At 39.0% G+C, this 15,962-nt stretch overlaps 1 protein-coding gene across 3 annotated transcripts in view; it reads left to right on the forward strand.

Moving 5' to 3' along the window:
- Positions 1–550: 550 nt before the first annotated feature.
- MTA3 (metastasis associated 1 family member 3) overlaps positions 551–15,962 on the forward strand; it is a 134,156-nt gene continuing 118,744 nt past the window's right edge. The window contains exons 1-3 of one of the 3 annotated variants that reach the window (XM_064648350.1): positions 551–714; positions 2,740–2,807; positions 4,643–4,736. In XM_064648350.1, the coding sequence (XP_064504420.1) occupies positions 687–714; positions 2,740–2,807; positions 4,643–4,736 (190 nt within the window). In that variant the 5' untranslated portion in view covers positions 551–686. The remainder of the gene's footprint in view (positions 715–2,739; positions 2,808–4,642; positions 4,737–15,962) is intronic. The other 2 variants (XM_064648351.1, XM_064648352.1) reach the window with 2 other exon arrangements.

A 15,962-nucleotide genomic window follows, 5' to 3' on the forward strand; every position in this document is an offset into this window, starting at 1 on the left:
GCTGCCTGTTGCGAGCAAGCTGCCTTCTCCGACCGTCGGAGAGCTCAGAGAGGGCTGGGGCCGCCAGGGCCACCGGCGGGACCCGCTCCGGGGGCGAACAAAGAGGCCGCCAAACGCATCACCAACAGGTGCTGCGCAAGAAACAAACTTTCTTCGGGATATTACCGAGAGTTGCCTGTGGATAAAGGTCCCTCGGCGGCGCCGGGGGAGAGGCAACCACCACCAAACCCTCCCTCCCCCCGAAAAACAACTCAGAGAGGAGAGGGACAAAGCGGCGGGAGCTGGTGGGACGTGGCGGGCTTTGGGCACGGCGGACAGCCCGGGCTCGGCGGGGAGCGGGGCAGGGGGGCCGCGCACCCGCACCCGCACCCGCACCCGCACCTCCCCCGGCGCCGCCCGGCCCGGCCCCACCCCACCTGCGGCCCGGCCCTGCCCGGACCCGCCCCGGGGCCGGTGCGCGGGGGGGCGGCGGGGGCGGCCGTTTAACCCCTTCCCTGCCGGCGGCTCCAGAAGCGGCGGCCGCGGCCCCGTGGGGCGCTGTGTCCTGCGCCGGGCGCGGAGGGGTGGCGGCGCAGGGAGGGGGCGAGCGCGGCGCGGGGGGGCGGCGGCGGGAGCCGCTCCCTCCTTGCCCAGCCCGGCCCGGCAGAGGCGGCGGGAGGAGGAGGAGGGCGGCGCAGAGCGCAGACATGGCGGCCAACATGTACCGAGTGGGAGGTATGTGGGGACACGGCGGCGCCCGGCCCGAGCCCCCCGCGCCGCTGCCGGGCGGAGAGCGGCGCCCCGGCCCCTCGGGTGCCGCGGCCCCCAGCGGGGCGGCCGGGCCCGGCTTAGGGCGGCGGGAGGCGGCAGCCGGTCCCGGCAAAGGGGCCGCTGGGCCCTCCGCGGGGCGGGGGGGAGGACGCAGGTTCCTCCCCCGCCGGCCCCGTGTGCCGGGTGGGAGCCCGGCCCCCGCCGCCGAAGAGAAGGGCAGCGCCGCCCTCCGCGGGGATGGGGGGAGCGGCGCCTCCGGCTCACAGCCCCCGCACCGCGGGCCGGGCACGGCCGCCCTTCGCGCCTCGCCTCCTTCCCCGGCGGGCAGCGGAGGGGCCGCCCGCCGGGGCCGTGTGTCCCCGGCCCGGTCCCGGCGCGGCCTGGCGGGCCCGGGCGGTGCGGGACTGCGGGCGGCGCCCACGCCGGGGGACGCTTCCCTCCGCGCCGCTCCCCGGCCCCCGAGCCCTCCCTCCGGCCGCAGGGTTTCTCCGCGCCTTCCTTGGTGTGCCGGGGATAAATAATTAATCCGGCTGTGTAGCCGGGAGATTTCTGTCAGCTTCCCTGCTCACCAACGTGACCCCTGAGAAGTGCGCTGATACGTGACTGCTTGGCACAGGGCGAAGGCCGGGGGGGTTGGGGGTGGGCATTTAGGCGGTGAACAACAGGGCGAACATTTGTCTCCCCACCCCCAGCCTATCGAAATTGACACGGATAAGTTTCCAACGTGGCAGTGTGCCGAGCGCTGTGGCTCAGGTGCACCGCTCAAGTTAGGTGTGCAATGTTGGGTACCCAGAAATGGCTTTATCTTCTTGGTCTCTCGACAGCCAGAACTGAGACTGAAGATGCGTGGAAATAATGGGTGATAGTAGTTTAAATGTCTTTCTGCTGATGTTTTGAGATGTACTGATACGTCCATAAATCTTCCATCTGCCTAGTCCCTCATTAGGGCATTTAGATTGTAGTCTCATCAGCCTTTACTCATGAAAGTAATCTTTCTCTGAGCAGGTAACAGAATTTGCCTCTAAGGTCATCAATTCTCATTTTTTTCGTTGTAATCTTAATAAGTAATTGTGAACAACATCCAGAGATCATATTCTTTCATTAGAGGTACAGGAGCTACCTGAAGCTCTGTTGCATTGTAATGCAGTGTTGAAGCATTGCAGAAGAGTTTTTTACATCATTATAGTTCCTCCTCTAATTTTTAAAAGTAAAGTCTGCGAGGTGCATGGTGCACGAAGTCCAATATCAAATTTAAAGTGTGGTTGGCATTTGATGGATACTTTTTCAATTGACAAAAACAAGTTTTCAGAAAATTTTCAAGGGAAATGTGCTGCATGTTAATTCTTTGCATGTTACATGGGAACCGCTTTCAGGATATGAGTAGACTTCCATACACTCTGTGCAAATATTTTTATATGAATGATGCTGGAAGAGATTTTGTCCAGGAAGATCCTTACTAATCTCCTGGTTATTGCTGCTTAATATAGTTTGCGTCTTACTTACAGATATGGCAACAAAAGCAAGGATCGTAAAATGTACATTACTCATTTGGACAAATGTACTGCCAGAGCATCTGATAATAAATGTGAGGTGGCAATTGTACAGAAATATCTATCTCTGTAATATAGAAACTCACTAAAGCGCTCAATTCTTAAATCTTCCCTAATCGATTATGAGAAACTGCCGCTTCTGTATCAAGATTTATGAAGTGTGTTGATTACTGAATTACAATGTAAGCTTCAACACTAGGCATTTAACTTTTTTCCCAGCATGATTGTTAAAGCCTGTGTAGTGCAGTTATAACCAGAATTTAGGAACAAATTATGTTAAATCTCAGCATAGAAATACTTCACTTTCTTAACATTCTTGAAGTCATCTCAGCCCTTTGAGGGCTTCTAGATTTAGAATAAAAGTTTTGCACTAATAATGATATACTTTTGCATATTGTTTTTTGGTATTTCAGCAACTTTGACTTTTTTTTCATTCCAGATTATGTTTATTTTGAAAATTCTTCCAGCAATCCATATCTCATTAGAAGAATTGAAGAACTTAACAAGGTACACAAATGTCTAGAATTCTTTCTTAAGCTTTGACAACAATCAGTGCACTTGTCAAAAACTGAGAATTATTTCCATCCCATAAGATTTTTATTGTAGGATTTTCTGGTTTGTTTGTGTGTTTTGTTTGTTTGTGTTGTTGGTGGTTTTTTTTCTTCTTTGAGATTTGCTATGTGTGTTGTGTATGTTTCAGCTACTGAAATCTTGCTGTGTGATATCCTGTCATGCTGCCCTGTTATCTAAGGAAACACCCAGCTGATCCTTCCTGGTGAACAGGATTACTCTGCTATAAAAATTTTCAAACGAATTCTCTGGATGATGATGACACTGTGAATCCATCTGGAATGACAGTGATCATGTCATATGTCTGCTTTTAGATATACGTGTAAAAGAGCTGGAGGGTATCAGTGAGACTTTGCAGTGATCAAATAACAGAATATGTGACTTCTGTGGCTGTTTATTGCTCTGTGCATTGGCAGCTGTGAATGAAGGATGGGCTTTTGAATAGAGGTATAGACTGTATTCTTTGTCTTCATCCTGGGTGTATTTTCCTGAAGAATGGAGGCTTTCTACACTGTCATCCTGGGGAAAGCATGATTATTTTTCTTCTCTGTTATACTACTAAGAACAGTGTGGGATTTTTATTTTATTTTATTTTTTTTTTGTTAGCTTGGCATATTTTTACTGTTCCCTCCAAACTTACTGATGCATTACATCAAAAGTTACTAATCAAAATGCCCTTCCTGATGTAAATAATGATAAATATATCCTTTTTTTCTCCTGGTGGTTAGAAAGTAAATTGAAAAAATTGGTGATCTGCAAATGGTTTTCTTATTATTAATGGAACATAAAACTACTCCATAGCAGACATCAACCACATTACCTGTTAGTGCTGTCCAACACGACATCCACTGAACTTGTGCATGGCAAATCACTCTGGATTTTTATTGGAGAAGAATATTTTTTTATTTACAGTAATTGAAGTGATCCCAATCATGTTCTGAATGTAATGTTTATTATCTTTAAACTGCACTGCTATAATTTAATCTTGCTCGTGCAGGGTAGAGCAGAGTCATGTATTGATTTTCCCCCCCCCACCCCCAAGACAGTTTGGCGGATGTAGTCCAGCTGTCTTAAATGTGAATGTTTTGCTTTCATGTGTTAAAGGTATTGAGCAAACGTGATGTTATGCAAATATATAATTAAATGGTTTGGTTACTGTTCTACCAGGGATAAGAGGCTTGGGGGGTTTTTTGTTTGGCTGTTTTTTTTGTAAGAAACTTAATTAAAACATTATACTTTTCAGTTTTAAATAAGTAACTGAAGGTAATAAACTAATTTTATGCTTTTCATAATGAGAAAGAGGGTACAGTTCTTCAAATATTAGTAAATTCTTTACATTATCAGGCTAAAGGGCTGTAGTGACTTTTTCAAATAAACCATGTTATATTCAATATGATTTTGAAAAAGAATGCCAGAGTACTTTGAAATTTACATTTCTGTCTAAAGCTGTCTTGCAAAGAACTGTTCACAAGCTTCTAATATTTCTTGAGGATTCTTATGTTAGCATGATACTGGCATTACACCTCTGAACAGCTGAATAATATATAAATTCTGAGGAGTAAATAATTATAGTTAATCCTGTTGTCTGATCTGAAATTGGTACTGGCTTCTGTCAGGAAGTTTTTAGTTATTGGCGTAATTCTGTTGATTTCAGCCTGACTAATCATGTGAGAACTACTGATATGAGGGAAAATCCCAAGCAGAGAGCATTTAATTTGTATTACTCAGCTGAGGAGGGATACATTCTGACTTGATTTATCTTTCTTTTGTAGACTGCCAATGGAAATGTGGAAGCAAAAGTGGTGTGTTTTTACAGGCGAAGAGATATTTCTAACAGCCTTATAATGCTTGCAGATAAGCATGCTAGTAAGTAGATTGTGTAAGGCAATTTTTCTTTCTATCACAGCCTGTTTGATTTCTACAGCTGCTTAAAAGTGCATTTCTTTGGCATGTGAAATATATATTTATATTAGGCATTAATTAATATCCAGTTAGGTGCTTAGCATTATCTGATACTGGCCCTGCTCCTAGCAATTGCTTCTGGAATTAAGTTAAGCTGTATTAGTGTGACTGAAACTGTTCATTTGAGGAAAAAAAAAAGAATATATAAAAAGAATATATTTTTTCAGCTGGAAGATACAGCTGTATTTCTTTTTTTTTTCATGTCAAAAGTAGTGCTTGGTTGTAAGTCAGTTTAAGCTTAAGAGCATTTGTGAGGATTTGATTTGGCTTTTTTGAGTTAGACATAAACATGTATTGCATAATGCAAAGAATGAAATATATCACTGAAGACTGTAAAATAGCTATTATTTGCTTTTATGCTAAATGTATATATTAGTCAGAAAAGTAGTATTAAGCATCATATAATTGGTTGGTTTTTTTCAGGAAAACAAGTACTAATAGGTGAAGAAAGCCCCATTTTTGTCATGAACCTAACTTTTTTTAGTAGCTGCCATTTGGTTTACAAGTGAAATACAATATTGTTCCATAATTTTATAGTGAAAATGTAATTCTGAAGACAAAAGCAGAACACAAAATCTGAGATGTTTGAGAAAAGTTTTGTGGAATTTATTTGTAAAATACTGCAGCCATTTTTGTGAGTAACTGAAGTGTGAAGTATGTCAACATCCAGAAGATTTCTTCCCATGTACTGTTAAATAACATTTTGTTTATAAATGATACTTGAGTTTTCAAAATTAATTGGTGAATAAGTTATGTAGGGATTATAAATCTCTAATTCATCAGGATGATTCTCTTGAAAGACATTACCTAATGCCAACTTCTGTGTGCAGATATATGATGGAGTAATTAGGCACTTTAAAAAATACCTCACAATTTGTTTAATGTCAGCTTCTGATAATCTTGCTCATACAGGCACGGTTAGTAAAGAGAAATAGTCAACTTTTGGCTTTTGTTTTATTCTTTCATTGATCCTAGAGAAGTGGAGGTGATTTGAGTATGTAGTACTAGCTTGGGTTTTGAAGAAAGAAAATACATCTTACTTATGTTCTAATGGAATGATTTAATGTTTTTCTAATACAGTTGGCCACACTTCATAGTTGTTGGTGACCTATTTTATGGTCATCACCTCCTGCAGTCATTAGAGTATTTTGAGTTTTTCCGTCTGAATTGTATAGAGATACAGAACTTTTGGTGAGCTTCAGTAAACTTTCCAGCTCATTTTTTTGTTTTTCTTTTCTAATGGAGAGGGCAAGAAAGGATTAAAAGGATAACAATTTTACGGGAAATGCACTTTTTTTTTTTTTTTAGTTTAATTTTTAAAACATGAATCTTGTACATTTCTTTTTCTTTTGTCAGCTTATTGTTTAGAAAAGGGTGTGTTAGTCCTGTGGGCATCATTCGATCTGGAAAAGGGAATAAGATTTTTCTATTTCCTTTGTGAGTTTGCCATTTTGTCAGCACTTTGATATAAAGGACTTGTTGACGGTCTGTTGCTCTTCTACTATAGCATACTAGGGGTTTGTTGGTGTCACTAGAAGTACCATGGAATCTTCTATCGTGTGTTCTCTGTTGAGAGTCTCTTGCTGTTTTCTAGCAAGAAAATAGAAATGTAGTTTCCAGCTGGTTCAATAAGTATCCTTAGAATGCCTCTGTCTCACAGGTTATAAGTCATCTAACCCGATGTTCTTATGAATTAAGTTTCTCTGTGGATGTTTTCTCTGGACACAATGTTTTTTTTTCCTGACCAATCTATGGAATCTGTTCTGCTAAGTAATCTTCCCAGATACTTGTTACAGTTACAGGGGGCAGCACATAGTTTATATCTTTGTACAGCTCATACAGCAGATGTAGTTAAATGTCAGATCAATTTAAATGCTTTGATTCTGGAATACCACAGTGTTCTGTTTAAAAATATGATGTATGTAAACAAAATATTTGTATATTTATGAATTGAATGTTTTGGAAATGTTCTGTGTACCTAAACATGTTGATGCTACAACACTTCTACCTGGTTTGGTATAAAATAAATGCTAAAAGATACGAGTTTCTTAAGGAATGGAAATGCTAGTTCAATCACTAATTTCTCCTGTGTACCTGTCTAGAGAAGTCTTTTAAGTATAAGATCAGCTTGATCTTTTCTAATGATGTTTTATATTGTTAGCAATTCCTTTTTTTTCTTTATGATCGAGAAAACTGTCCTGAGTTACTCACTTCTCAGGACTTTGTCAGGTGGGGATTGAGTTTTTTTTGTCCCATTTAATGAAAGAAGAAAATAGCTTTGTAAGAAAATATTTTGAATTTTAAGAAGAAATTTTCAATAACTTGAAAAAGCTTCAAAGCTATTTGAAAGAATGTTTGGGAAAAATGGAATGAAGTTGATCTCTGACTCTATCACTGGTAGAGTCAGTATACTCTTTCTGTGGTTTAGAGGGGGGGAAATTGAGTTTTCCTTAGGCCATCCTAAGATATCAGGTACCAGAGGAGTTTCTTTGATTTTTAAAGAATGTCACTAATCTGTGAGAAAACTGTATTGCCTTCCTTTTTTCTCTGGTGTTTCTGGTGGAACTTAATTAAGGAAATTTTTATTTGTCTACTGGCATCATCTATGACATCAGTCTAGATCTAGGAATAGTTCTAGAAGCTGACTGTAGCCACTGAAGTCCAGGGGTTTGGAATGTTTAAGGGTCACTTGAGGACTTTATATTTTTCCCCCCTTTGATTTCTGTTACTATAAAATAAAATTTATGTTAAGACCAATTTGAAAGACAAACCAAAATACTCAGCTTCTTGATCCTGTGCAGCCTCCTGAACTGAGAAGGAGATTTCTTTTGTAGTGTTAACACTCTCCAGCTCTTAGGTTGTAGTTACGACCATAGGGTCACTGCGGGGGAGCTGTTCCTTTCTTGGAATGAGAGAATTCACCAGAAGAGTAAAGCTTACTTCATAGGGAAAAGAAGGATGAGAGAAGAACAGAAGATGGCAGGCAGAGCTATTGCAACAGATACTGAAGTACATGAGTGAATGAACTTGGAGAGGTGGGACAGAAACACTCAGCTCATTAAAATGGATGAAGCAAACATAAAGGGGTGGCACAGACATGTTTCCTAACCAAATGGTGTGATTGAGAAATTGCCAACTGTAGCTGAATCTATAAAATGCAGATGTTTCTTTAGATGAAGTGGAATTAATGTAGGTATTTTAGGGCAAGGTTTTAATAACTGTGGAGGGGAGACTGTATTAGCTGTGTACCAGCACTGGTTTTGGGTTACAGTGAAGGGCTCAAGTTCTGTATTTCCTTCTTTTATAATAGATTTATCATAGATTGTAGAATATCCTAAGTTGGATGGGACACACAAGGTAATCGAGTCCAACTCCTGGCCTTGCACAGGACCACCCCAAGAATCACACCATATGTGAGGTTTATGCACTATTACTTTCTTGAAACTGAGTAGGGTGACCCAAGTGCATGATACCATTTTTTACAGTTCTTTACATTGTAAGTTCTTTATCTGACCGTGTGCTATCATGTAATACTATGTTTGAAGTCATTGTCTTATTGCAGCTCCTCAGCCAGTTTTTGCCTAGTCAGCCACCTGGTGAGGGTATAAAAAAATTACCTTTGTCTCTTGATTTATTAAGAGAGTTTGCTTTGACTTAGGTGTGCTGAGCTGCTGACTAAATGCCAAGAGTATTTTTGGGCCTGTGATAAAGCCTATGCAGAATGTATTTTTTTTTCTCATTAACAAAGTTGGTGCTCTTTATGAATGACATAGGACACAGTTAAAAAAGAAAATCTGAGACTTGCTGGTTCCAGTGACTGAAAGATCAAAGGTAAAATGAGATTTTTCTAGATTACAGAAGCTGAAGTAAAAAAATCTTTCTTCAATCTCTGTTGCTCTTTGTAGAGGTCACTTATTGGCTTTACTTCTTGTAGTTGCACTTTTTTAGGACTTTTCTTATTCTTTTGCTCTTGATCAATCATGTTTCATGTCATACTGCTTTGCAAAATGGTGTTTCTGCTACAGAATTTTTGTACCCAGTAGATATCCAAGAGGAAAGGAAAAATTATGCTAGTGATTCCTGGTTATAGAATCATTAGGGTTGGAAAAGACCTCCAAGATCATCAAGTCCAGCCTCTGACTAAACACTACCAAGCCCTCTAAACCGTATTGTGAAGTGTTGAACAGTTGGAGTCTGTACTCAGTTCTAACCTTGGTATGACATTAACATGTTGTGAGCAGACACAAATCAAGAGCAGACACAATTTACTTTGTACTTTAGTTTACTGATCTGTAAAGTAATGCTCTTATTATAATTTCTTATTAAAATTGGTGGAAAATATTTAATATACCAATATATTTTTATAGCTCCCGTTAAAAGATCTCAAAATGCCTTACAAATACTGGGAGCTGATTTTTCTATATAATATCAAGAATATTCCAGCATTCCTGAAAATGGCTTGATTTTGTGGAGCAGTTTAGCTGCTGTTGAGCTCTGCATTGTCATGTAAAGATGCTCTGTATTTGAGGGGAGGAATATTTTGCATATTGTCTGTTACTTGCCAACACTCCAGATACATCCAAGAGAATGAAGCTGTTAATTTTCCATCTGATTTTTGAGAAGCATTTTATTTCAGTAGAGCAACAGACTAGCAGGTAGCATAGAGGATAGCAAGAAAATAGCTTAACTTGAGCAGTAGGGTTTAGCAGGTTACTCACTAATGTTCCCAAAGATACACAAAACTGAAATGTAGATTCCTTTCATGTGTCATCAGGCTTTTTAATAATATATGGTTGCTGTTGCATGGTGGTATTCTTAATGCTCTATTCCAGAAAAAAAGATGAGTTTTTCTTGCCCTCTTCACCAATCAAAGAAATAAAACTTAGGAAATTGTATGAAAAAAATTATGTCTGTGGAGATCTTGGGGTTCAGTAAAGAACTCCGGAATAATATGTTTAAAGCACTTTGTGTTGTTTGGTATTCTTTTATCTTGTCACATATTTGAGTCAGTGTAATTGAAAACATTTATAAACTAATATTACTGGACTATTTTCATCCAGTCACATTGTAACGCACCCAGAAACTTGGTGGATATTTTTTATTTGATCATGATTCTCTTTCGTCATAGTTGTTCTTGTACATCAAACTAAACAGTTATTTAGAAAGGATATAATGTTTCTTTAATCACAATAACTTTTCTGAAAAATCACTTTAAGATGACTTTTCCTTTCACTTAGCTCAAGTCATATAATGTCTTGGCATAAAAAGAAAGTTTTGACTGGAGATTTTGTTTAAAACTTTAAATTGTCGTTTTTTAACCCATTAGTTCCCTTGGTACCTGTTGTCTCCACGGCCTATGTTCAGTTAGAAGTACCTTTAGTGAAATTAATGTGAGAGATGAATGTTAACTCTTCCACTGCATATGTAAGATCTTCATAATTTCAAATGTTGAAATAATTCATAGTTTCTCTCAAAAAAACCAACCACCCAACAAAAAGCATCCTCATAGTGAATGCTTGTACTGTTCAATCCTATGTACAACTTCCACAGAATGAATTAAGATAGTTCAGCTTGCTTTGCTGGTGGTGCTTGTAGAGGTTGACATCCATCCTACAGAAAAGGATGCTCTAAGGCACAGAGAGTTCTTAGTTACCATTTCAAGGGAGTTGAAGTTTAAAGAGCTGCCTGCTGAGCAGGTGGTCCTTTGAATGAAAAGATGATAATTGTATTGCACTGGTCTTGATAGAAATAAAACAGAAACAAAACTTTTTGGGTCTTGCTTATGGTCATGTGGCTGCCAAAAAAAAAAAAAGTTGTCTTTAGAGCTCAAGAGTTCAATTGATTTGTCTCTTACAGTAGTGTGTAAGTGACTGTTCCATGGAATTTACTGGCTTTTGGAAGGTTTTCTGTTGGTTACAATTTTTTTCACTGCACTTGGTGAGGCAGCCTCTCTTGCTTGCTGTTAAGAAAAGAGATATGTTGATATTACCCTGTGATGAAGGATACTATTTTTCTGAATGTTAGGGAGGGAAGGGAGTTAAGGAATGGAAAGACAGAGTTGGGAATCAAATACAGGAGAATCTCTTGAAGTGTACTGAAGGAAGAAGGCTTGGCTGCTAGATGTGCCTGAGGAGTAGGTGAGCAGACTTGTGTAACTGGTTCAGTGAGATACTACCTTATTAATCTCAACACTTCTGTAAATATAAACTAGTGTTTTGTTTGCAGCTCAATGTTTCTGGCTGTCATCTCTGTCCACACACACACACACCTTCCCTGTGAGTCCCCGAGAATTTGGAGAAAATTAGTGTTGAACCTATTGTAGTGGTGGACCTTTAGATACTTAGTCCCTTTTCTTTGAGAAAAAGAGGTCTTTCAAAAGTCTATACCTGAGCAAGCCATTAGAAGACTTGGGTTTGTTTTGAAGATGGGGTGATAAACAAAGACAACCCCAAATATAATAAGGGAAGGAAGTCAGGAAAGTTTACTAGTATGAGTTCCAATTGCACTTTTGCTGTTAAATGTTAATGAACCAACTAATAGAGACATGTAAACTAAGCTTTAATTTTGCAAAGTCAGATGTGTTATGTTCATTCTGGCAATCCTGAAGTCTGTGATGTGGGAGAGACACACCCTAAGAGGACTGTTTAAGGATGATACAGATAACAAATTTTTTAATCAGTGACAGAGTAGCTTTTATGCTAAGGCATAAATATATTAGTCTAACTATCCCTTTCACTAGAAATGAGCTTGAGGAGTAGGCTTTTTTTTTTTTTTTTTTTTTTTTTTTTGGTAAGGAAGACATCATGATCTCTTTGGTCTCCTGAGACAGTGGAACATGAAGTTTTTCTTCGTTTACCGAAGAGAATGCCATCATTTGTAATTTATTTGGAGAGGGGGAGAAAATTCAGAACTTACTGAAATACAGCAAGCCCTGTACAAAACTACTTTCTTGTCACCAAGGAGAAACTTGTCTCAAGGCTCCCTATTATCCTTTTCAAGGGTGCTTTGGGTTGTCTCATAAATTATGGTTTGGTCATTTGATTTTTATGCAAGAACTGTATACTTGTGAATATTTTTTTTTTTTCCCCTCAACAATGAAAGCAATAAAGAAGCAGTAATGAGGACCTTTTTGCTTCTGACAATATCTGAGTCTTCTTTTCGTGACTGACGTGTTAGAATTAGTAGTTATATTGTCTCATTAAGAAGTTTACTGTCAGCTCCAAGTATCTTGTGGAATTATTAACTGCTGTGGCCCTTCAGACTCTTCCTTTTGTGCAGAATGTCTTGTTAGGGTGTGAATTTTAATGATCTTCTCTTAATGAAGTGAGTGGATTTCCAACTAAGTTCATAATTTTAGGAGTTTTTAGCTCTTATGGAATTGCATCTGAATTTTTGCATGAGCTAGCTAGGGAGTAACTGCTAGCTTCATCATTTCACCTCTTAAAAATAAACATATAGTTTGGGGCAGCCATATGTAGATGAATTTTTTTACAACTCAAAAATCTTATTTTCTGAACAGGTAACTTAAAAGGCTTGAATACACTGCTGCCAATTTTTCTGCATGTAAAAGCAAACTAGACCCAAAATCTGGATTAATTCTGTGAATTTGCTGTGAAGAGTGGAAAGCTGCAAAATATCAGTTCATGTTTATGCTTAAAACTGTTTAATAAGTATCTGAAATAGAGCTTTTATTTCATTACTTAAATACTGAAATCGTTTTTTCAATATGTTCCCTTGGTGTGGAGGAACTCAGTGGGGTACAAAAGGTGGCATTTTTTTGAGTTCTCCTACCAAAATAAATTCTTCACATTTGAGTTTTCAGAAGGAGACAGCATTCACAGGAAAATGCTAAAGCATCTTGCGTTATCCTGTTTCCCTGTGTTCCTTAGGATTAATTTGCTTATGGTCAAGTTTAAATACACGTGTTGGTATTACTGTACTTGTTTGGGGTTTCTTTTGATTTTTGGAAAACATTTAACTGCTATCTCTCAGCTGCTAACTGTCTTGCCTCCTCTGTTTGTTAATTGTGCAGGCCACTGATTCTACACCGTTTTCTCGGTACCTCCAAAATACTTGTAACATTTAAATTGACATTATTGATCATAATTTTTTGTTTCATAAATAGGATGTTTCACACCTCCTAGATTTCCATAATCTCACATGGTTTTGCTTCTTTTTTTTTTTCTGACTTTTCGCACTTTCTCCCCAGTGCACCCACACTGTACCCAATCACCTGAGGCATAAATTTTAGACTACAAAAACATTGCTAGGTTATCTCTATCTGTAAAGTTCCAATTAGAGATGCATTTTACATCTTCAAAGAGTTCTCTGATAGTCTAATTGAATCAGTAGTTTATATAATTTATAAATCTGAATGATGTAAACTCACTATTAATATAGAAAGACTTTTCTTTCCCATCATGCAGTGGCAATTAAATGTATGAATCAGGAACCAGGTCAGATTTAAAGACTTAGCAGCACTAATTCTTGAATGTCTGTATCATGCAGTGGAGTGAAGTCTGCAGTAGTTGCCCTTGGTGATACTGACACACACATGTAACTGCACACATGATGGTAGAGGTGGAGCTTTTTAGCTTGGGCAAGGGATGGTAGAGGTGGAACTTTTTAGCTTGGGCAAGGCACTGTGTGAGAATGAGTGTAGTGCGTCCTACCCACGCTGATTCATGCGGTGCTGAGTGTATATATATGTATGGCATGAGCTATTATGAACTGGGTGGAAGTAGCAGATTAGATTAATATGTAAAGTACTAGTGTGGTTTGTCTGTAACCTCTGCTAAAGGTAGCTTGCATAAGTAACAGGATTCAAAGTTACCACGTATGTTGAGTTTGACGTGCCTTGAACTGCATGGAATGAGTGGCTGGAATGGCTATGCTATTTGGCAGTGTGATTTGTCTGATCAATACTTTGTTTTTCACCTCAGCTACTGTTTGTAACCCTCTGATCAAGTGAAGATTTGTAGTGTGAGCCTGCATTGATTATGATTTTGATATGCTACGCAAATGATTCTGATCTTTGCAGAGGGATTGTTTTGTATAATGTGGAATTCGTCACTCCCATGAGCAAAACAAGTTTGAGTGGTAAAAGGCACAGTTTTTTCTCAGTAAAAGCCTGTTCTACATTTACAAAATTCCTAAAAGACTTTGAGGAGCTAAGTAGTTAATTTTGACTGGCAGCTACTGTCTGAATCCAAAACTTGTTTGAAAATTTGTTACAGTACATAGGATGAGTTCTCTGTGCAGATTGCATAGTTGCTGGCCAATGCATAGAGCCCTATGTATGCATACATCCAAGGGTTATGTAAGTACATGTGCCTTTTCTACTTGTACAACACGTTAAGCATCTGTCAAAAACCAGCACAACTAAATTAGCTAGCTTCCCTTTTTTTATATGTTGAATGATAGACTTAAATTTTCATTTGTGAGGGATTGTGACAGTGACACACAACACTGAAGGGAATCATGTTTCAGTTTCCTCTATTAAAAGTACAGCCTTGTTTTGACTTAAACCAGTGTAGCAATCGTTAGTGTTGGCAGAGTCAGTGACCTGTAACCTAGTCCTACAGGGTACTGTGGCCCTTTGCTGTGTGACAGTTCCTTTAGGCCATATGCTTTGAGTGATGCTGCTGTCAGGAGTGAAATCCTGATGCTGTTATTCTCAGTAGGCCCTCAAGAGGCCAAGGGATCAGTTGCTAGGTATCATACAAGAAAAATGGTTTTGATATATGGGAAGCTTTTATATTTGTATTTACCTTCAAAGGAGAACTAGCTTTATATACTTTCATAATGCTCTCCCCTTTCTTTTCTGTTTTTAATTTTTCTTCTTAATAGAAGGGGAAAAAATCCAGAATCAGAATACTGGACATTTACCATGTATGAGGTGAATAAGTGATGATTTTTGATATTTGACTTGATGCAAAAAACCATGGTATTTCACCGTGTTGTCTACAAAGAAAAGTACTGAGCATAGAAGAAAAAGTTCATTCGTTTACTTGACCTTTATTTCCATTTATTTTAAAAAATATGAGAATGGCACATATATTAAAATTTGACTACTTAATACAATGTGATGTTTATTCCTATGCTGCTTTGTTTGCTTATTTTTCCCCTGGCATCGGAATTAATAATTTAAAAAGTTTTAATAATTTAAAGTAATACCTCTTCATACCTCTTTACACTTTTCTCCGTTCGTATGTATAGTTTCTGTAAATTATAATCTCAGTATATCTGTACTTGATATACTCTACAGGCATCAAGGAAATAATGTATGCTGGAAGGTAAATCTCTAACATAGTTGAAGATGGGAAAAAAGTTATCTTTCAAGTCTTACACAGGCCATTAGAGTGAATGAACTGCTCTTCCTGCTCGTCTCGTCAGGTCTATAGACAGAAAAGCTTTCTTATCGTGTTGTCATTGAGCAGGCATTATCTTGTATGATATTCTTCTCACTTCCAAATCCTCTACATAGAGCTTTAATGTGTCGATTAAGTTTACTCAAGAACAGGATATACAAATCCTTTTTTCTCTTTTCTTTTCTTTCTCTTTATTTTCTCCCTAATTCTTTTCTTTCTGCAAAAAATCAAACAAAATTCAGCCCTTCTGTAAGGAGATACTGTAGAAGATAAATAATTTATGTTTTATAAGCAGAATCATATGCCATTCTGAGTAGGGGTAGGAAAGTGCTTGTGCAATCTGTGCCTTTTCATCTCTGCCAACAAATTTTGAAAAGTTGTTTACTGGCTTTTGAGGATGTGAATTGAATGTTAGAAAAGCAGTTTAGATCTCTGAAATGGTGGTTATTGTCACACTGAAAGAAAATGTCACTGTTGATCTTAAATCTGAACTTCAGGTTCTTACAGAAAACATAAGAGATTTTTTGTGTGCTTAACTGTCTACATGATATATTTATTAATTCTTAAATATTTACACTGCATTTTCTTAAGGAGAGGCAACTATGGAACTTGTTAACCAACTAGACCAAACAGACCCGTTGCCTATGCTGAAGGAAAGACAATCTTGTTTTAACAAGATATGAGCATGAGTTTCACATGGAAATGGTGAAAATCTAAGTGATGGGAAAAGTTGTTAATAGCATCCGTCTTGTGAAAATGG

This window comes from Pseudopipra pipra, chromosome 3, assembly GCF_036250125.1.
Source record: "Pseudopipra pipra isolate bDixPip1 chromosome 3, bDixPip1.hap1, whole genome shotgun sequence".
In the NCBI taxonomy this organism is placed as follows: domain Eukaryota; kingdom Metazoa; phylum Chordata; class Aves; order Passeriformes; family Pipridae; genus Pseudopipra; species Pseudopipra pipra.